General features: G+C 44.0%; 1 protein-coding gene across 3 annotated transcripts in view; it reads left to right on the forward strand.

Annotated features, from left to right (window-relative positions):
- Nucleotides 1–23,632, forward strand: part of cnot4b (CCR4-NOT transcription complex, subunit 4b) — a 44,482-nt gene that overhangs the window by 3,583 nt on the left and 17,267 nt on the right. For all 3 annotated transcript variants that reach the window (XM_076296562.1, XM_076296565.1, XM_076296564.1), the window contains exons 2-7: nucleotides 12,200–12,526; nucleotides 16,588–16,785; nucleotides 21,798–21,884; nucleotides 22,069–22,170; nucleotides 22,315–22,440; nucleotides 22,575–22,699. In XM_076296562.1, coding sequence (XP_076152677.1) covers nucleotides 12,353–12,526; nucleotides 16,588–16,785; nucleotides 21,798–21,884; nucleotides 22,069–22,170; nucleotides 22,315–22,440; nucleotides 22,575–22,699 — 812 coding nt within the window. In that variant the 5' untranslated portion in view covers nucleotides 12,200–12,352. The remainder of the gene's footprint in view (nucleotides 1–12,199; nucleotides 12,527–16,587; nucleotides 16,786–21,797; nucleotides 21,885–22,068; nucleotides 22,171–22,314; nucleotides 22,441–22,574; nucleotides 22,700–23,632) is intronic.

Below are 23,632 nucleotides of genomic sequence, written 5' to 3' on the forward strand. Positions count from 1 at the left end.
CGGTGTGAAATGGGCCAGAGACAAATTAGCCTCTCTGTCTAGAAACGGAGCAGATGTAGGCTTGTGTGTGTGGAGTAACAAACCACAGAAATGACCAGCATGAGTTAACTTGAGTGAACTTGAGTTTCAGCCGTTGCTGAAACATGAAGCTTCCCTGGCAAAGTTTTGCTAGTGGCAGATTTTTTGAATAGTTGCACTTCACTGTCAAACATGGTCATATGCATAGAATGCAGTCAAGGCCCTTGCTGAACTGTGCAGCCGTAGAGTATACCGCATTGTCTCAGTCAGATCTCGTCAGATGGATCGAGGGTAGCTTTTGCGTCTCTTTGGTGTGGGAAGCTCCTTTAAATGACCTGCTTTGTGTACTGTACATGTGGGAAATGGGTCAAGCCCTTCCCTCCAGCTGTGAGAATAGATCCCTGGCTGAGAATGACCGTCTTAGCAAGGTTTCCCCCTGAAAAGTAGTTATGCCAGATGGTGAATATTCTGTCATGGGAGAACAGGTGTTGGAGAACAGAATCTTACACTTTATTGAATAGCGCAATACAAGCAAACAACATCTAGGCTAAATCGAACTATGTAGTATGATTCATAACTACCCAAATGTAAAAAAAAAGACCCCACAGGAAATAGATTGGCAGGAAGTATGACAACATCTCCACAAATCGTCAGGACTGATTGTCATGGAATCTCTTCACATTATATTTTAAGCTGCGGTAAAGAGTCTTGGTCTAAAACTAAAACTGAGCTAACTACATAAAATGCATGCAAAAACTTTGCACCACAACATATGAATTTATCTCAAAAAGCTTTACAGAGCCGAACTTGAGAACCTGAACCCCATACTTCACATCTCAAAATGTAGCAAGTTTTTGCATACTGTAATTTTAAAGTTTTTTATTTATATCTTTTTTAATAAGCTTTTTGGTTGGGAAAAGGCTACTATGATGGCCAGCCCATCACCACTGAGGCTTGGGTCATAGTATCAAATGCAGTGGCTGACCTGACTAGGCCTAAATGAGTGGTCTGAACTCTGTTTGTTGTTGTTGTGATGAGTGAATCCAGGCTGAGACTTAAATACCTGCTGCTGCAACAGAGACTCTTATTGGCTGATCGGGGTGCAAAGCACGGTGTGATTCAGACAGGGAGCATAGAGTTGTTCATTCTGCATGTGGGTCGATGCTGTCTAGCATAAAAGTTGCTTGTCAGTACCACATCACATGGAGAAGACGCTTTTCCCTGATCATCTAAATGGACATGGATGGGGAACTGTTTGTCAATTTGGAAAAAGTGAGTGGATACACCTTAAAACTAGTGCACATTGCTACCTCCTTTTATGCTGATGAAAATAGCTCAGATGTAGCTTAATACCTCTGATATGCACATCATGTATGATGCGGCTGATCGGGCAACATCAGCATCATTGCAACTGTTTCAACGGCAAGGCTCGACATTAATGGCTGCCCGGTTGCCCTTGGCCAAATTATCACAAGTGGCAGCTAGATTTGGTTGGCTTTGGCAACCAAAACCTCATACCTGGTTGCCAAGCTGGCAAGCACTTTTAACCACTTTTAAAAGTTAACGTTGAGCCCTGTTCAGCTGTTTTCACTGATAATGAACTGATAGTGAAACTTAGTCCTATACAATGTGTTGTGTCTGTATTTGTGTTTTGGTTCATTCTATCTTTGTATTCAGCTGTAAGGCCCCTTCACTTTTATGCTAGTTCTAGCTCTTTAAACCATGCCAACAGGATTGTCCCCTATGTAGAATGCTGGCAGTGGACTAAATAGGCCAGGCCAGTGTACAGTGAGAGAAGCCTTCTATACGAGGTCACCCCTGTGCTTGCTGACTTTTGTTTTTTGTGGAGCGAGTGTACGTGGAGAGAGATGTTTTTTGTAGGGATGCACGATATTGTTGCTAGGACATCGGTATTGTATTTTTGGCATCAGCAGATATGAAAATTCTGGAAGATATTTCTCACAGCTGATTGGTCACTGGTTTGGGCTTTCACCCATACATAACAACTCACTTGGTCAATCCTTCACACAATAATGGCTCATACTTTCAAATTTACACATACATGAGTGGGGTAATTTTACAGGTAGTTTCATGGTTCACTGCTGTTATATTAATAGAGCAGTATTACATCCCGGGTTTAAAGTTAACTTTTTAAAACAAAGTTAGTGTGAATTTCAGCAAATGTGAAATTCACCAGCAACTTAATACTAAATCATTATTTTCTGTCTGTAATCTACCAGTTACTTGCATATTTTACCAGCATTTAGCTGGTGGTGGCTGGTGCTAATTTTGAGCCTTGATTGCACCTGGCATGACATACATGAATGTTTATCGATGATGTTTACTGTTCACTGACTGCATGCACCATCTTGAACATTTGTTATCATCAGCAGCAGCAGCTCTATTTTTGTTGAAGTGTGTGTGTACTGCGTTTTGCTAAAGTACACATAGTGTAGTTTTGCACTACACCCCCCCCCTCCCCTCCCCCCTCCAAAGGAAGAGTGTGGGAAAGCATGCCAGCCTTCTACTGGGAACTGGCCCCTTCCGCACACAACAAACACAAACGTGGCCCTTATTTGCTGAACCCCGGCTTCAGGACAGTAGTGCTTTTCAGGGCCCCTGTTTGCCTCCCCCAGGTGACCTACTCTCAGCAGCAGCACCTAGAGTTAATGTATACGAGGAAAGTGCCGCCGTTGCCAAGCGCACCCGGAGTGTTGGTGCTCAAGCAGATGTGCTGGAACCTCTGTGTCTACTCTCACACACTCTTCATGCTCGACCCTAAAGCTGTGTCCTTGGGTTACCCCTGGTCTGCGTCCGTGCGTGCGTGTGTGAGTGTGCGTGCGTGAGTGTGCGTGCGTGCGTGTGTGTGTATCCCTCATGGCTAGTGTCTCAGTTAATACATTAGGGAAGGTTTCTCCATACAGCATACAGTATATTGTCCTACATATTTTGTTTTATTTTTTTGCCACTTCAGCTGGAGATGTAAGAATGTGCTTTATGTGCCGGTAAAACTAAATGTATGTTATCTGTGTCTCAGACAGACTCCTTAGCTAGAAAACCCACAAGTGTTGTACAGTACTGTAACGAGAGGCGGACATCCTAGTAAAAGTCCTGCCATATATTCTTTCTACCTGTGCACTTAGCACAGGTGATATCACTAATTATCTAATCTACCTGGCTGCTAATTAGGATGAGCTGGTTTACTAAATGGTTGGATCAAATATTTTGCATGACTTTTACTTTCTGAACCTGGGGTGTCCGCCTCTGACTGTAACAGTATTATAGAGTAGTATCGGTAAGGTGCTAGGGTTAGGGTTACGTAAAGGAACTCACTGAGGAACATACCATCAATAAAACCAATGTGACTAGCGGCTAAGCGAGTAGCAAGCAACTAACATTATGGGTAATCATGACTTTGACTGAGCGGAATCCTCAGAGGATAGAATAGATTAGGACTTTGTCACAGGTACAACAAAATTTAAAGTGCTCTCCAGTCAGTGCATCATTTATTGAGTCTATAAAAATATAATTTAAGTGCTTGTGTTACTTAAAAAAAAAGAATAAATAGAAACATATAACAACATTAGCAGCATACATAAGCACACACAGTTATTACACTCCCAGTCATGGCATAAAAACAGTATGGACACAGTCATTGCATAAAAACACAAGGGACATAATCTACAGACATGCATACTTTCTGTCATTGCATTGATCCATTTCACATCAGATTCCATATTGCACATTATTTTTTTACAGCATTGAGGGTGGTTATTGCAGTTGGATAAAAACTGTGTTTGAGTCTATTTTGTCCTTGCGTTAATTGATCTGAAGGCAACAGTTCAAACAGGGAGAGACCGGGATGGTGGGTGTTCTGGGCTTTTTTGAGACAACGGGCACTGTGTAGTTCTTCCAGTGTGGGGAGAGGGCAGCCGACGATCTTTTGAGCGGTGTTGATGACCCTCTGGAGTGCTTTCCTCTGAGCCGCTGTGCAGCTGGTGTATCAGACGCACATGCAGTATGTTAGTATCCTTTCAATGGAGGCACGGTGAAAGGACACTAGCAGTCTTTGTGTGATGTTATTCCTCCTGAGTATTCTCGTACAGTCTCTGCTGGGTCTTTTTCAGCAGCTCAGAGGTGTTCACGCTCCAGGATAGGCTCTCCTCGATGTGGACTCCCAAGAAGCAGAAGTCTGCCACCCTCTCCACACAGTCCCCGCTGATGATTAATGCGTGGGATCTCTGTTTTTTCTATGAGTTATTAGTATTTGAGGTGTTGAGGAGCAGGTTGTTGGCCCTGCACCATGTTGGCCCCTCCTGGAGATGAGCCCCACCACTGTGGTGTCATCGGCAAACTTCACCATGGTGTTGCTGTGATGGACAGGGGAACAGTCGTGTGTGTAGAGGGAGTAGAGCAAGGGACTCCGCACACAGCCCTGGGGAGAGCTGGTACTAAGGCTTAGGGCTGTGGATGTGTGGTGGTGGCCCACTTTGACCCTCTGTCTGCAGTCGGAGAGGAAGCTATTGATCCACATGGAGGTGGTCTGTGGAAGTCCCAGGTCCCCCAGTTTGACCACTAGCTTGTGAGGGAGGATGGTGTAAGGAATTCTTGATTGAACAGTTGGAACAACTAAAATTATCTAAAACGACATCAGTGAATAGCCCATGTCTGTTTTCTGATGCCAACTTGGATGCCATTTTTGGAATCTTGGATCCTGTTAATCGAGGTCACATCACTTATGCTCAGTTCAAAGAAGGTGAGCAGAAATGCATCATAGCCTGCAGCGCCCTCCACATATTGTCACTTTTGTTAGCTGGTTAACATTAAGAAATTCATCTTTTGGTAATTTATCCTTACAGTATGTAGCAAAATTGTCACGTTTGGTCTGGATGATCCTGCATGGTCATAACTGTCCCTCAAAGTTGATCAAAGTTTTATTGGAGTTTTTGGCTGGGCTCTGTTTAGGCCTTTAGAAGACATATTTTTACTCAACATAGGCTCTTGATTTATGTTCCTTATTGAGATAAGTAAGCTATAATCCACAAAGAGCATCCGCACATAGTTGCACAGAGCGCCCCCTGCTGCTCCAGGTATGATAGTGCAGTATGGAGTTGCTATGACTATGGTGTCCTCCGTGGATCGGACAAACCAAGATTCAGAACCATACCCAGCCAAACAGTGTTGCCACTAGGGTTGGGTATTGTTTGGGTTTTAACCGATACCGGTGCTAAATCGATACTTTTAAAACGGTGCCGGTGCCAAAACGGTGCCTGAACCGGTACTTTGTTTTTAAAATGTTTTAAATTAAAATGGTCTAAAGCATGAATTGCTTTTTTTATTGATGAGACAAATTTGAACATGAAATTGAACTGTTATATTCAATTTACTATCAATATCTCATTGTTCCTATGAATAATACATTTAAATGTTAAAACAGCTTGCCATGCATGCACACACAATGGTAAGCTCTGCTTTCAAGTTTACCCAGTGTAGCCTAGGCGGTTTGCCATAAGGTATGTTAAAACTGCTTGCCATAAAACTGCCAGGTCATGGACAACGGCATTTGCAAGCAAGCTAATCTAACAGGGACTCTACTTTCCAGTTAATTCAGTGTGTTCCCAAATGCTTCAAGAAATTTTATGTCTTAACCCATAACATGCAGTAGTTTTGAACATGTTAGGCTACATGTCGGTGTTGAAGTGTTAAGATTCCCAGCGCTAGCCAAGTAGGCATTTTAACAGAAACTATGGCTATGCGCTAACACCAGTCAGCTGAGTTTAATTAGCGATAACGTACGGAGATGGTTTCGTAGCCTCTTTGACAGCTCAGTGACATCAGTGGGGTGTACTACGAATCTCGATTAGTGGGTTAGCGAGGTATGTTGCGTTCAAAGCCAGGCTATGCTGTGACACGAAAGTGGATCTGTTTTAGTGTCGCTATATCACCATGGTATCTTATGCTGTCAACCAAACCTGGTCGGGAGGAGGTTATGTGCTAAGTTATAGCTCAAATCGTGTAATCTACCGCACACTGACCAATCAGTTATCTCACGTGTAGGATTCTGTCATATATCTTACAGGTGGAGCTCCGCCTCTACTAACATTTTGGATCTCGAATGCGCTTAATAGTGCTGTGCGTGCAAATATCCCACTATGGACGTGCATACCGTACAACAACTGGTGACAATTGATTTATTTGATGTTATAGGTTAGACACAAAAAATCACCGCAGTGTAGATTAAGCTATCGCTCATGAATGCGGAAGTAATTGTTTTTAAATAGAGGCGGTCTTGTGTCTCCACGTTACACGATTGGCCAAAGTCATCCCAACACCGAGAACGCGCACAGATCTGAGCTGAAAGCCTAGTTTGACAAATATATCACATAACTGCAATCGTAGTATCACTTAACGTATACCCTTGAGTCAAGGCTTTGTCAAGCCTCGATATGTCTACATAGCCTAGATATGTCTAACGTGCTTCGTAGTATACCCCACAGGTATGTAACCTACATATTTGTTTTTGCCAGCTAACTTTTAACATGATCTTCATATTCATTGTGATGCTATATGGACCTCATGCACATGAAAGATTAATATCATGCCATTATGTTGTTTAACACACCGTGAAATAAAGTTCACCTTACAACTTTGCTGATAACATTTCAAATAAATGTCAGTTAGCGCATTAGCAAGGATATTGTGTAACGTATAGGCTAGGCTAGCCTGTTGATGTTGTTTCATAGCCTTTTGCTTGTGTGTAGTTAGGCCCACTGCTAGATTTTGACAGGAGCTCGCGATATCGCTTTAAAGTAAGCTACTTGGGCTCACGCAAGCTGTCAAACACTGTCCACTCATGTGGTGCACCCCTCTGGTTTATACATCCAGTGTTTATCATGTTAGCTAACTGTATCTGGATGTGTTGCTATCAGAGCAAGACGTTAGAGATGGCGCATGACATGCAGTGATGCCTCGTATAAAAAAAAAAAAACAAAAACGCTATTTTAGCACCGAAATGAGGCACCGAAATCCACGTTGTTATTCGATGCAGTTACTACCGTTTGTGTCGGCACCGGTGCCATATTAGAACCGTGTTTCGGTGCCCAACCCTAGTTGCCACTTTAGTAGGAGCACATGTTTAACTGCTCATTGTCACAAATATCTATTCAGCCAATCACATGGCAGAAGCTCAATGCATTTAGGCATGTAGATATGGTCAAGACAGTCTGTTGAAGTTCAAACCGAACATCAGAATGGGCAGGAAAGGTAATTTAAGTGTCTTTGAATGTAGCATGGTTGGTAGGCAGGCTGGTCTGAGTATTTCAGAAGCTGCAGATCTACTGGGATTTGTTGATGATGTCCATGAATTACTATTTGATAGCATTTTCTCATTCAGTGGACGCATGAGATTTCCGTAATAAGCAGAAATGTTTGCTTATTAACTTCATTGTCTTCAGGGTGTGCCTTCAAACTGTTGTTCTTTTAAGAGCCTTGCACACTAAATATGTCAGATTGGTACTGTTGTTGGGATGTGCATCTTTACTCTACAGTTTCCTCATTTTTTCAGTTATAGCAGAGAGGTCAACCCACTTCCTGACCCGTATGCAGCCCAGCCGGTCGTCTTTACAGTGGGAACATGCAGGGCTCGAAATTTACTTTTTTTCTCAGTGTCCCGCAGCTGTTCCGAATTCTACTTGCCACTGTCCCGGACTTAACCACCAGTGTCCCAAATTCAAGTTCTTGTTTTTTCCCATTCTACATAATAAACAGCATAATAATCAGAACAATCAGTAACTTGCATCACTTAATTAACTCATTTTGGTTCATCATGTAAGTTCTGAACACTTAATTTATTAAACACCATTTTATTAACATTAATCATCTGCTGTTTCACACAACACTCATTTTCAGAGGTTGCGCTTTTGACTCTTTTGAGGTTGCACGTTTTCATTGTCCGTCGTTTTGACGGACAGGGTTGTAAAACATTCCGTCAATAATCTATTTTCATGTGTCTTTAATTTCAACGTCAGTTTGGTGTGATGTCATGACTACAGATCTCAGTGAAAACAATAAGTAGCATGGGAAATTACCACGAAGCTCGCCAGTGTCACCAGTGTAACCTTAGGCCTACACCATCAGTCAAAAATGTTCACAATGTCATGAAAACAAATGCCATTTCCTAGCCTACCTGCCTGCTGGTTAGGTAGGCCTAAGTTAACCTAGGAATATCGGAAAGTCACCCATTGGGCCTACTCCCCGTGACCTGTTTTTGTGTCGGCCTATGTGTCACTTAATATTCATTTTTATACAACACCAAGACGGCGGATTCCTAAGGAATCGCAAGCACCCATCCCATTTGGGTATCTTATACTGTATTTGTACCAAAATTACATTGTAGCCTACAGTGATTCGAAGAGCAGTAAACAGTGTTGTAAGGCTGTGTAGGCTACAAAACCGCTTCTTTATAGATCAGCTAGCTAACGCTGCTTTTGCCAGCTGCCCGTTATGCCAGGTCAAATTTTGTATAATTTTATTCAGACGAGAAAGATACGTTTAGATTCCCATGAGAACTGTTTAGGAAAAAAGTACCTATTTTGAAATTTGCTTTGCCATTTTTTCTACTGTCCCAGAGTTGTCCCAGACATCATTCTGTTGTGTCCCGGAAGCATCTTTTATGGTCCCCAGGACGTCGGGACATCGCTAATTTCAAGCCCTGGGAACATGGCCTCGACTGGGGCCTATGAGGCTATTTCTCGGCATTGTAAACCTTCCTCATCTCATACTTCCTTGTGCGTACGTCCAAAGTTCAACCAGGGGGCCTTTTATTGCCCCTTTTCTACATTGTGCTACATTTCTCTTAATGGCACAAGCGACTACTCCACCACGTAAACAAGCCGTGTCTGCTCAGGGATCTGTTCAATGTCTTAAGGCCTCCCAGCTACCGAACTGGCTTGTTAAGAGGAGGCTCTCATAGTTGTCATTGTTCTGGAGCAGTCCTTATAGTAAGGTATTGTGCTTGCAGCTCACTACAGGTTACTGACAAAATAGTGGTTGCCTTTTGGGTTGCAATTAAGCTATGTCTTTTACCTGTTTGCGGCAGAGACCGACCCCCCCCCCCCCCCCCCCCTCCCCCACCACCACAACCACAACCACACAGCTCCTCTAATATCCAGGCGTGTGATTGTTACAGCCCTAAAAAAAACTTGCCTCTGGATAGCCGCCCCCAGCCCTGTTGCTAATTTGATCTGGCCGACGGAGGCCACGCTGCGCTGCGCTGCACTGCACTGCGCTGCCAGTGCTGGACCTCGTGGGACCCTGCTCTGGGGCTGCAGGGGCTGACGGCGAGGAGGGAAGATGACCATGTAGAGCAGTCTGGGGAAGGGGGGGGGGGGGGGGGGTTAGTGGGAGGTGCGAGGGTTGCCGAGGAGGTTGACCCCCTGCTTGCCGTTTCCACTTCCCCTTTTAAAGAGAGATCTCACACGCTCGCTCCACCCCCCGTCGCCGTTGACCAGCGCTGGGTATTTTTAGCAAGATAGTCGATCACCACCCTCGCTCCTGCCCTTCCTACCTCTGGTGCCCCTAACCCTTACTCCACTCGCCTCCACTGCGCTCTGCTGTGCTCCTGGCTCTCTGCCCCTCTTGTCCTCTTCCTCTGTCTCTTTCTATGCATCCCCCCCTCCATCCCTCCTTCCCTCTCTCTCTCTCTTTTTTTAAGTGGAGTGTCTTCCCTCCTGCTGTGTTTATTTGGACTTCTGAGAGTTCTGAGCACGGTCTCCCACTCCTGTCTGCTGAAACTGTGTGCATATTGTATGTGTGTAGAGATAAGGGAGCATGTACACACATACACATGCGCACACACACATACATACGCACGCACGTGCACGCGCACACACACACACACACACACACACACACACACACACACCCTCACGTGTGCAACTGAAAGCAGTGTGCGATCCCCAGCGGCGTAGCTCACAACATTCAAAACAAGATAGTAGCCCATTCAGCCCAACCAGGCCCTTAAAGGTTCTACTTCAACACCTACAATCTCTGTCCAGCGTCCTCTGGACACCCTCCTGGGTACCGAACCATGTGGAGGCGGCTGGGACTGATCTGGAGTCTGACGCACACTGGTGGTGAGGGAGGACTGAGCAGGATGACTCACTGCCAGCCAACTAACCTCCTCTCCCCTCCTTAGCTCTCTGCCTTTGTTGATCAGAAGGCCGGCAGCGGCAGGCCTGTTAGCCTGAGCCATTGTTGGCAGCACAGCTTGCTACTGTCCACACACACACACACACACACACACACTGACTGGAGGAAGTTCAGTTATTTGTGTACGTGGAAGTGGATGTGTTCAATGACCACAGAGGTGTGTCGCCACCACAGGCCTTCACTCCCTGCTAATGGTAGATCAGCCTCCATGAAACTGTGGCCCAAACTTGAAGAATCTGCTAGCACCCTCTCTCTGTGCACCTGGAACTTACTTGGAAGTTCTTGTCTGGTGCGTTCGCTGTGACTCATGTCTTCCATTTGGTGGAAGTGATGGGAGCGAGTTGCCGACATGATAAATAACACTTCTGCTGAACTACGATGAGTAATTTAGTGATGTTTACTTCAGTGGTGTGTGATGGACATGTTTAGAGTAGATTAGGGGAGAAAAGTGTGAAACACTTAAACTTTAAACACTCATCTGTTTACCTTGTAATTTAATTCTCAAGGAGTTGTGGTTTGTATCTATGGTTATTGTTGTTAATTTGTGAAATTTGTATGTAGTCTATTACTAATATTGGAATTCTTATATTCAGGCTATTAGACTTTGAACTGTTATTGTTTATTGATGTCATTACAAGTCACTTTGGACAAAAGCGTCTGCCATAAACCAGAAACATAAACCATTTAAAAATTCACATATGTTATTTGTGTCCCCTCTGTGGTGGCGATGGTTTTGCAAAGAATCTTCAGAAGTGTCACCTCTGGTGCTACTTCCCTCTTGTAGCTTTCCAGTTCTTTGCCTCCAAAACAGTTTAGCACGTTAGGCATACACTGGCTCTCCCTGTTCTAGCACACCAACCAGACAGCGTGTGCAGCCACACAGCCACATAGACTCATTTCATTTCACCTGTGATTTGTGGACCAGAGACTATCATGGAAACTTTGCAGTGAAGCGTGACGTGTAGTTTTTGGTAGGGAGACAACCCTGCTCTGCACCGCAGGTCTCTGAATAGCTTTGCCAGTAGTGGAGCGTAGGCCTGAAAGACATCGTGTGTGTGTGTGTGTGGGTGGCTGGGACAGATGCATGCCGTTAATGTCTCGTAGCAGGGCCCCTGTGACGGTAGCTTGAAAAGTCTTTGTTGTTGCCTTTGGCCAGGTCAGATGACTGACCAGGCAATAAGGAGGGAGGCTCTAAGATGGCCTCTGTGCTCGTCCTCTATGACTGCTTATTACTCTCCTGCTGCTTAACTGCCAGGGCTAGCTGTCATCTTGGCCGATGGGTCGATAACGCTTCCCCTCTCTCTCACTCTCCACTTCCCTATCTCGCCAATGATCGCTCTCTCTCTCTCTCTCCCCCCCCCCTTCTTTCTCTCTCTCTACAAACTCTTACACACAGTGCACTGATATCAAGAAGACACACATACCACACACTTCAGTTACAAGCATTAACGGTAGCTTAATCTAAATTGTTTTGGTAGAATCCTGCAGCCTGTTTGCGCCTCACTAAATGGCTGGAGGATTTCCATTTTTCCTTTCTCCTTTCCTGTACCTCAGTCCTTGTTATCCTACTGTCTAGTTGAGCTTATCTTGAGTGTGTTAAGCTAAATTTTCCTTTGTAGTGTCCAAATTTGCTAATCCATTAGACGTTTCCTTAAACCATAGTTAAGTGCCATTTCAATAAATGGGTTGTTTGCCTTGCCAGGAATAATGTTTTTGTCAACCTGTTTTTTTCAGACTGAGTGAACTGTGAACAATGTTGTCAGGGGACCTTGACTTATCTCCGTCTTATCTGTTACCCCACATGTTGTCCTAGGAAATGACCAGATATTTCTATGTCTGAACATGTGTGAAGGAAGACTGTTGAAAAATACCTGCACCGTGCTCAAGAGTTGTTTTCTTTTTTTTTTGTCTCTGTACCTAGATTGTGTTAGCGCTCACTATATCTTCCTCTTCCTCCTCTTCCTCTCCTCAGCCCTTGAGCTTCGGCCCCACACCCGCCGTAAGAACGAAGGACCGTATCGGCATCGGCGTCCCTCCCCCTATTCCCTGCTGCCTCTCTCTCCTCCTCGAGGGCTCCTGCTCCTCCTCTCCGCCGCCGCTGTCGCTGCGTCTCCCCTGCCGTAGGATGTCCCGCAGCCCCGAGCTGAAGGACGACCCCATGGAGTGCCCCCTGTGCATGGAGCCGCTGGAGATCGACGACGTCAACTTCTTCCCCTGCACCTGCGGCTACCAGATCTGCCGCTTCTGCTGGCACCGCATCCGCACAGACGAGAATGGCCTCTGCCCCGCCTGCAGAAAGGTAGGCGTCCTCCACCTGGCATTTACTTTGCATGTATTTATTTTAGAAGACACTTTAATGCAAACAACGCTCAGTTTTGTAGAAATACACAAGAGCTGGTATTCATGACCATGACCTTGGTATACCAGCTTAACCAGTTGAGCAACAAAAACACATTAGAGTGCCAACCAACAAGTTGCCCATCTTTATTTGTATGAAAATGGTCTATTTGTATTTCCAGCAATGTGTAACTAGAGAAAACACTGAGCAGAACCTCAGCTGGGGGAAGCCTAACTGCTGGAAAAAGCCTGCAGGACTGGGTGACTGTTTCCCTCCTCAGATGTGGATAGAGAATGGGGTCGGTCAGTTCACTTTTTGGCCTACTAGCCACAATGGCTGGTAGATGGGAAAAAAAATGACCGGCCAGACATATCTTTTGCCGGCCAAAACGAAACGATGCTTTTCCTAACTACTTTGAAAGTATCATTATTATGTGGCTCTTCACAATGCTGCAGAAAGTTCTATTCAAATGAGCGGGCCTTCCCAGTGTTTGGAGGTCCAATAAATTTGTAGCCTATGATGACCACTGCAAAAATATTGTGACGATGGCAACGAGTTTTGAGCTATGAATCACATCTTTCATATCATTCTGTGAGTAGTTTGTTTGCTATCGCAATGGAACTTCATTGAAAGTGAAAGTAAGCAAGTCATGCACATCTGAAACTTTAAAGTTCTATTTGTGTGGTGAAGTATTTGTTTTCTCAGCGTAAAACGGTAACAAAATAACTAAGACTTGTGAAGTTTCCTTTTCTCGTTTTGGCAACTAGCTGTATAACGAGCAGGATAATATATTTTCCGTCGGATATTATCGGAAAGTAAATTCCGACCATACATGTCAACATTGATTTCTGAAAATAAGGGAGGTTTCTCGATAGGGCATACAGGACCTTGACGTATAGCCAAGTTGATATGACAAGCCAGTTTAACGTGACAGACTGAAGTAGCCTATTCTCGCAGTTGATAATCAGACGTATTCCACATGCCGAAGTGGCACAGTACCTGCCATAATTCAGCCGCCAATACAAAAATCTACTCGCCATTGGAGCTTGGATAGAGAGATGAAGGCAGGATGCATGATGGTGTCAATGTTGAGGATGGAGAGGATCGACTGATGCAGATGCTGGCGACAGTCCTCAAATTTGGTTTTGTGTTACAATGTTGGAAAGTACCTACCAGTCCTCAGTCACCATCTGGCTGTGATGTCATGCCCAGAGAATCATGTTTGAAGAAGTTGAACAGCTTTCAGTATTAGGCGAGCTGATTGTCAATGACCAGTGTACAATGTCCTTCCTCTGATGATAAGCCGTACAGAGATACAAGGAGCAAACTCTCTATTTAGGTTCTAAAAGAGCGGTTTGTCTCCATTTATTTAACGATAGGTTTCCATTTCAGCAAATTTCGCTTTGTTTTCGTTCAAGTTGAATAGGGCTGACTTTCGCTCTGATTGGGCGAAATGAGAGTGAATTCTCAGAGGAATTGCGTACAAAGTTGGTGAATCCTTAACTTTATGCAAATGAGAACCACTCGAGAACCAATCGGTTCAGCGTGTGTGTGTGCACCTCTGTGTCTTAAATTCACCTCATGCACTGCCTTGTGAGATGCTCCGCAGTGCTGTGTGAGTGTAGCCCAGAGATCAGGTGTGTGCCTTTGATTTCCATCAGAGCGTTTACTTCAGAGTCGCTCTCGCTACCCAGCATTCATTTAATCTTGCCAGGGAGGGCCTTGGCTTTGGTTACGCCAACAGAGAGACAGCACTGGGAAAGTTGTACGCATAATAAGTGGGCGAGCAAGAAGCATTTCAGAAGATGTCCCCTCCTGTTTTAAACCCAGACAAGTCGATATTGTCAGCGTGCTCTCTGAACTAAAGAGAAAAGCGGCGTTAGATCAATCTGGGGACGACTCCTCCCTGATGTTCTTCCAGCCTCCGTTAGCCCGCACAGGCACAGGCAGGGTGTCCCGTTTAGTGAGCATCAGTACTGGTAGTGCCACTTTTGTGAAATATATTTGTTTTGAAACCTGACGCTGTCTTCTGTGAGGGATGTGTTGAATCGCTGCTTCATGCTGATCTCTCCATGTGATGTCTGATCTCAGTGAGTTGCTCGAGAAGAGTAGGCATGTGTTGATATCAAAATGAACAGACAAGCAATTAAAGGAATCACATGCATGTCATTCCGTGTCAGATCAGATAAGATTGTTGTTGCAATGTCTCAGATGTTGTTCAGACCTTGTCTACATCATGAATGGGTCCCAAAACCAAGGCCTGTAAAATATTTTTGTTAAAATCCTATGTCTTCATATTTCATTGCCTGATGTTTATGACCATTAAATGTAGAGAATTTAAATATTGGCAAACATTAATAAACTATTATTTTAGCCAACAAAATACTGATTGTTGTCATGTGAGTACAAAAGTTTATAAGACCCTCAACATAAAATCCTCAATAATCTTTTTTGCACTCTAGGACCTATATAAAATCAGTGGGCAGACAAACTTGTAATGGTACTGACACACTAAGAACAGTTTGGGCAGGCTAGGAACAATACTTTTGATACTAATGCCCAAAAAAGGCTCCCAAGATAAGGCATTTTTTGAGTGTGAAAATCCAAGGTATGTAGCACAACATTAACGCCTATTTTATCACTTCACAAACAAGCACTTAAAGTCTTGGACAAAAAAAACAAACTTTACCACCACTAACATTCTTAACAAATATAACCTACTCAGTTGGGAAAATATTTTAAAACACAGTGATGCATGCCTAATTTTTAAGAACATTAATGGGATAGGAAGGCTCCCCCTCCACTCAGCACTTTGATACAGCAAGTCATCTAGCAACAGAACCACAAGGTCTGCCTTAAGAGGGGACTGTGTAGTCCCTCTTAGGTCCAGTTCCTTTGGCCAATTATGTTTTTCTGTGAGAGCCTCTAAACTATGGAATCAATTGCCAGTGGACATTAGAAACTCCACCTCTCACCATACATTCACACACCATCTTAAGGACTGGCTTTTGAGCATACAAACATGTGAGCACCTCTCATAATACATTAATGTTGGTCTGCCTCTATAGTTTAGCTGACCTGTAACCAATGGTGTATGTATGATAGATAGATGGTTACTTTATTGATCCCTTAAGGGTTGTATGGTTATATGTCTTATGTTCTAAATGTTTTAATGGAGCCGGTCCTATGGCATTATGTTTTATTGCTGTATATCAATTGCTATGTGATTTAATATGTTCTTTTTTTAGCCACCATGTGCCTAGTATAAAATCTTGCCAATGGACTACAGTTGAAAATTAGCCTGCTGGCTAACACTGGCACATTTACAGAAATGTTGATCAATGTGCACTTTCTTTTTAATAAATAAATGAAATGAAATGAAAGGGAATAGAATATTTGAAAACATTGGAATTGAATAAAAATAGTTTACAGATATTCGTTTTGGAACCTAAACATGTAGACAAACTGTGCAAAATCTGAGACATTGCAGCAACCATTTTCCTGAATGCTATCTGACTTGACTAGTCATGACCCATGCACCTGTTCAAACTTTTTCTGGGATGTGTGGATCACAATCTCTACGGCTAAAACATTTGTCTCGCCATTGTCAGCACATTGCACATCAGCCTATGGTGCTCTTTTGCTCCCTATCACTCTTTCTCTTGTCACTTGATTTCACTCTCTCACTCACACACACACACGCACACGCACACACGCACACACACACGCACACACGCACACACACACACACACACACACACACACACTCTCCTTCACTCAAGTCGCTTCATTTCAAAGCTTCTCTTGTCTGTCTGCCTCTGTCTCTCTTTGTGTCTGGCTTGATTTTTCTCTGTCTCAGCGACGTGCAATCTCTTGATCGATCTCTCTCTCTCTCTCGCTCTCTCTTTCTCTCTCTCTCTCTTTCTTTTCTTTCTTTTCTTTCTTTCTTTCTTTCTTTCTTTCTTTCTCTCTCTCTCCCTCTCTCCCTTTCTCTCTCTCTCTCTCTCTCTCTCTCTCTCTAGCCGTACCCAGAGGACCCGGCCGTGTACAAGCCGCTGTCCCAGGAGGAACTGCAGCAGATCAAGAACGAGAAGAAGCAGAAGCAGAACGAAAAGAAGCAGAAGATCACAGAGAACCGCAAGCACCTGGCCAGCGTGCGCGTTGTCCAGCGTAACCTGCTCTTCGTGGTGGGGCTGTCGCAACGGCTCGCCGACCCCGAGGTGAGACATGTGTCACACACACACACACATGCGCATGCACAGACACATATTCAAAGACACACACACACACGCGCGCGCATGCACGCGCATGCACAGACACATACTCAAAGACACACACACACACACACACACACAAACAAACAGGCATGCACAGACACACACTCAAAGATACACACACACACACACACACAAAGATACATCTACAGTACAGGCAGACACAGCATACAGTTTCTCTCACCAGCCACCTACAGTATACTCACTCACACTTTCTCACTTTTAGGGCCCATGTCCACCACTCGCGTTATTTGCGCTGACAGCACCCTCAACCTGTTGCTACGTTGCGAAGTTTTGATTGGTCGTAGAGAGAGAAGACATTGACGAGCCCAGCGCTGTTCTAAAAGTTGAACAGATTTCAACTTTTAACGCTCTGAGCACCGAGGGCGCTGAGCGCTGTGAATGCTGAACTTCATAGGATTTGTATAGAAAATAGCCACCGTCGGTGCAAAAAACGCGATTGCTAGACACGGGGCCTTAATCGACACAGATGCATTCATTCTCACTCTCAATAAGTTCCGAAGCTCTGAAACTCTTGCACATAATGCAGATCTTTCAGTATACATAACATGCAACGTATACATGTCAGGATAGGATCACAGGAATGTCAAACCGCCTGTTTTTGTATAAGTTTCCCACAATGCACATGGGCAACAATGACCTGAAAAGATATGCTGCGCTGTAGTTTTGCGAAAAGGCTTTGTGTTCATCCCATAAAAAAATTAGATTTGGATTTACTGTAGCTCTTAATGATATTGGCTTTTTAGAGGCAAACAACAAGTGGTTTCTGTTGTGTTTGGCCAATTTGATGTAATGGACATTCTTCCAAAATGGGTCCCTGGAGAATTAACACACACAAACACACACACACACACGCTTGCTAGAATAGGATATTTTAATGGCACTTTTTCTCCATCAGTCATTGTTTTCTCTATCATTGAGTCTGATGATATGAGTCTGGTGTCAGCATGGTTTCACATGGACACAAACCAGCAGGCTGTCCCCTGGCATCCCAGCCCTGCCCAGCATCCTCTTTTGTCCTCTTTTGGAAGTGCACAGGGTTTAAATGGGTGAGCTTTCTGCCAAATGTCCACAACCTGCCCTGTCCTAATTAGCATTAATAACCTGAATTTTGGACAAGGGGGGGCTGCCGACAAGAATGACCAGAGGTCTTTGTTGTGAGGCTTTTGTTGACTGAAGGCAGACGTTTGAACGCGCCGATGTCCAGCCAACTGCTTGCCTCATTTGACATCCATCCTGTCTACAATTGCAGTGTTTATAATACAAGACAAGACTACAGGACAGTGTTTCACAATAATCCCATGCATCCTTTTGACTTGTTTTTTGTGGCTAGCTCCCAACATGCCAACCTCTTTTGTATTTACGGTTTGCCAGAACGAGGCCTTCCTGGGAGCTGCTTAACCGTATCGAGGTACACAATGTGCACTGGCACTCACTATAATCCAAATTACAGTGCCGCCAATAGGGCTGTCATTTTTGTGAAAAAAATCCTGTTCGATTTTTGAGACATAAGTGTTCATTGAATCGATTGTAAAATCGATTTTTCATGTCTAAAGACGTTTTCAACGCCAAATATAGGCCAATCCACAAACAACTAACAGGCATTAGGACGAACAGAGGGCGCTTGTAGACGCAAGCCAGCAATATTTCTGATGATTTATTGGCGTGAAGTTTCGTGAACAATGACAAACAGGAGTGCAACATTCTCGAAAAACAATAAGCCGAGTGGACTGCCTACATCAGTGACAAACATTACTGCAGGTTTTAATGTAGCTTTGTCTGTGTTTACGATTAGAAATGTCAAACAAATTTCGCCTACATAGAACTCGATTGCACAGTTTGCATAGCCTACCGCTTTGTTCTTCTCCATAGTTTGATATACCAAAAATCCGAAGTACTTCCACATCAAACTCCTCAAGTTATTAGGATCACTTGTCACTTGTCTCTCATGTCGCACAGGTTGATCGCGTTGTCCTCCATATTTTGGCAAAACACAAGCTGCACAGCAGCTGATTGAAACAGCTGTTTCCGGTGCGTAAAATTGGTGGGAATTTTCTTTTTAGCTTTCGCAATGATTACTGCACTTCGGAATTCTTTTATCTTATATTTTTGTTTGTGAATTTTGTAACATCTATCTATTTTTATTTGTCTAATTTGTTTAAAATTAATAGTGTACATATTTGGTTAAAATCGATTCCCTATTTCAGTTTTCGAAACTTGTGTTGTTTGGGCCAATCGATTGTGCAATCGATTTTCGAACGTAAAGTTACAGCCCTAGCCGCCAATATCCAGTGAAATATGAACGTCTAGTGGCAACGTGTCAGTGTGAGTTTTTGTGCTCACTGCTTTGGCACTTGAGTGACAGCATGACGGGTCTTGCCATTGCCGATGGCGTGTATTGCTGAATGTTGCTGGCAACCGACCCAGTGGCCATTCAAAAATGACCCTGCTGTTTAACCCATTTACTCCTAATATGCCTGCTAAAAACGCCTATAGAATCCTATGGCATTCTAGACTAAATAACCTTATTTCCTGAGGGTTTTCTGAAAAAATACTAAGAATTGTCAATGTCTACCAAAACCTTAATATCTAAGCCTCTGTACACCTAGAAACATGAAATAAAAAGCATGCTGCGCTACGCAGCAACCAGCGGGAGAGTCAATGCTGCGCTATGCAGCATCCGGCGGGAGATGGAATGTTGCGTCGTGCAGCATCCAGCACAAATGGGTTAAACAAACCAGGTAGAGGGGGTTGAGCTGCGTGTCATTGCCAGCCGTTTGGAGAGGGTGCCAATGTGGGATTGCCACGTGCACCCCTACATAAACAGCCTTTTTATGGCTGGCTCACCTCGCGTCTCCTCAGGCCATGTGGAAAACCCAGCCAGGACGGAAGAGACCACAGTCCAGCAGCGGCACAAAGCGTTGGATCTGGTTGGGTTAAATTAAAATGCCCAGAGCTGGTAAGGCCGACCGTTAGCTGCTACAAGGACTCCTTCGTCCATAGCTTAACCCTGTCTGCACCTCCAGTGTGCTTCTGGGAATGTGTCTTTGAGATTGACGTCCAGTCAGTTATCAAGCGATTTTAACCAGCGTAAATGACTTCCCATGCAGATTGTGTTTTTTTAAATCAGGCTCCTATAGGTTTTTGGCTACAAATTGATATTTCAGACCAGGACGAGAAAGGTATATGGCGGGTTTGAAGCGAAATTATTTGATTAACGTATACTGTATATGGAGAGCATTCGCTCACCATTGTTATCTTTTTTTTTGACGGAGGTGGTGTGATGGTCTGGCATTCTGTTTCCTCTGCTTCTTTTACTGTTGTTTTTCTTGTGCTTCCTCTGAGTGGAAAGCTGAGGAGGAGGCGATGAGGGGGGGGGGGGGTGGCAAGCAGCAAGTGCTGTGGTCAAACAAAGACCACAAAGAAACCGTCTGCAGTCTGGTCACAGCCCGCCAGTGACCAGAATCTCAAAAGCCTGCCTGTGCTCGGCTGAATGAGACGGTCAGAGCACAGCCACACACACACACACACACACACACACACACAAACACACACACACTCACTCCACACTCATACACAAATACACCACATACAAGCGCACACACACACACACATAGAAAAATGCACAATGCACACACCCACAGATATACTGAACACCAGATGCACCCAAATCACATTTCACATTCTCACATTTCACTCTCCCGTGTAATGGATGATTGGAGTCAGTCTAACTGTGATTGTCTCATAGGCCAGACGTCAAGTGAAATCATGTTGAGCTAACAGCAGTAAACAAACATGCTGTTTCACGTTAATGTCACTGCTCATTTGAAATGCCTTGACCTGTGTCTTGGTGTGAACAACATCCGCCCGGAAAACCCACACACACCCACACACCCACACACCCACACACCCACACACCCACACACACACACACACACACACACACACACACACACACACACAAACACTTCTCTTGGTCCCCTTCTCTGCCCACGCGTCCTCTCAACAGGCCTGTTTTTCCGGCTGTCTTGTCAGTGTACACATCCATCCATCCATCCCTTCAGTCATTCATTCCCTGGAACGCGATCTCTCTCTGTGGCCTTCTTCCTGTGTTGTTGTTTTGCACTGATCTTGTTTTTCATATGGTTAGAGCTGCTCACGTCTCTGGAAAAAAAAAAATCGACCTTCAACTATTCAGCCATAATAATTAAAAAATAGAAATGTTATTCATATAAGTTTTCTCTGTGGAAGTTGAAAGGTTTAGTAATGTTGTATATATGTGTACCCTGTGAAGGTTTTTTGAATAATGTATGTTATGTATGCATTATGCTTTCATATATGGTTTTTCTGTGTGTTTACTCCTGCCGATCAGAGCCTCGGTTGATTCCTTGTCTACTCACTGATTGGCCCCCTGCAGTGACTCAAGTGAGCCAGGAGAATCAACCCCCTCCACAAACACCCACCCACTCCCTCCCTCAGCCCACCAAATTAACCTCCCTCAGCCGCTCTCAATTGCCCTCATTTGAATATTTACCGGCTAATCAGCCTCTCGCTGCCCCCTAAATGACGGGCAAATTGGCCTTCCGTCCCTGACTCCTCTATCTGGCGCTATTTGTGTCTGTCTGTCACTCCTGCTGTCTGAGTTGGAGTCGAGACGAAAGCCGGAGAAGTTTTGAGTTGTTGCTCGTCTTGAAGATGCTCTATGACGGCGGACTGCAGATATGCAAATGAATCTGAAGCGAAGTCTGGTATAGTGTGTCATATGGCAACATCTGGGGCCTGTGTTTTGAAATTGAAACAAAATAAAATAGATGAACAATGAAGAAATCAAGATGGGGGGTATCTGAAAGAATGTTGCACTGTTAAATTTATCCTACACTAGAGAGCCTCGTAGCTGTGAGTTGACCTCCTTTCTATTCTGTGTTCTCCTCCACCAGGTTTTAAAGAGGCCAGAGTATTTTGGGAAGTTTGGGAAGATTCACAAAGTGGTCATCAACAACAGCACATCATACGCAGGCTCACAGGTGAGAGACGGGCTACAATTGACTGACAGCACCGTAATTCATCATGGACGTGTGTGTGTGTGTGTGTGATGTATGTTTCTGGATGTTATGCATGGTATGTCTGGTATGCAAATGTTACATTGAGTTGCTGTGGTTGATTGGTACTTGGTTGTTTTTGAGCTCTGATTTATTTATTTTTCTGCAGGGTCCTAGTGCCAGTGCATACGTCACTTATATCCGCTCAGAAGACGCCCTTAGAGCTATACAGTGTGTCAACAATGTAGTAGTTGATGGCAGAACTCTTAAGGTCAGTGGTTAATGGAACTTAAACCACTTCACATTACCTTGCCATACTTTTAACTGAGGAGCTTGAAGAAATAGTAGTGATTCCATTAACAATGTAAATGCAGGCAAAGTTAATCAACCTGGTCTTTTTTTTGTTGTCCAACAGGCTTCTTTAGGTACAACAAAATACTGCAGTTATTTTCTGAAGAGCATGCAGTGTCCCAAACCAGACTGCATGTATCTACACGAGTTGGGAGATGAGGCGGCTAGTTTCACAAAAGAGGAGATGCAGGTATAGGCAGTCTCCACATTCCTCCTCAATGTCTGCATGACATGCTGTTGCTATTGTTTGGGCATTGACGTGTGTGGTATGTGTCTGTGTCTCTCTTTGTGTGTGTGTATGTGTGTGTGTGGGTGTTTCTTTAGGCGGGAAAGCATCAAGAATACGAACAAAAGCTCCTTCAGGAGCTCTACAAACAGAACCCTCACTTCCTGCAGACCTCCACGGCCACGGGCGAGAAGACGAAGGGCAAGTCCAACTCCACACAGAGGTACACCATCCCCCAGCTCCCTGGCCCCTACGCACCAGCATAGCAAGCATTCCAGGACTTTTTATTCGTCACGTACATAGAGATGCAATGAAATGTTACGGTTGCTAAACTCTTCCTATGTAAGGCCATCCTGAGGGATTACCAACTATTATTGATGATTATTTGTTATCTTTTAATTAAAGATTAAAAAGATCAAAAGAGATAGAATTAATAGAGCAGAGTAGAATAATTCAGAAGACAGGATGTGACTGACATGCAGGTATTAAGTGCCGAATGTCAAGTGTCCATGCACTGCAAACTGTTTGCGTACACCTCTCTAATTTGCAGGCCTCTCCATGTTTGCTGTAGATCCCAGTAGGGTTGGTTTGTGTCAGATTTGACAGATTGGCGGTTTGTATGAGATTGACAGCGCACACAATTAGCCTTTCTTTTAGTTTCTGGGTCATTACTTCATACGCTTGTGCTCGAGCGAAACCGGGGGGTGAGCTGAACCTTGTCTCTGATGGTTGTAAAGGTTTTTGTTGTCGTCTATTTTTACCCCCGGTATTTGTTTTCATTTGTAATGAGATCAGTCTCCTTGTATTGTAACGTTCTTAATGACGAGGTCACTGTGTTGCCATTGCCTTTGGAGTTCCTAATTAAAACGAATAGAATTTGCCTCCAAGGCTGTCTTGATATGTAAGTAACTACAATGTAGGTTAAGTAGATAATGGTTTTGCAGGAAGTTATAGATAATTCATGAACCCCAGCTGAAAATTGTAGTTACATTGTCTCGGTTAAATATAAGACAGAAGAAGATAATAAAACCTAAAATATGACAAGCTGATTATCGTGAGCCCTGTAAAAGATATGGTTTATTTATTCGCCTGATCATTCAACCAATTAGCAAGAAAATTCCACAGGGCAAAAATTAATATTTATGATATGCTACAT

Source organism: Alosa pseudoharengus, unplaced genomic scaffold (genome assembly GCF_046254945.1).
Source record: "Alosa pseudoharengus isolate Yale_2024_CS ecotype anadromous, Long Island Sound unplaced genomic scaffold, YU_APseudo_1.1 YU_APseudo_1.1_scf_20, whole genome shotgun sequence".
Lineage (NCBI taxonomy): Eukaryota > Metazoa > Chordata > Actinopteri > Clupeiformes > Clupeidae > Alosa > Alosa pseudoharengus.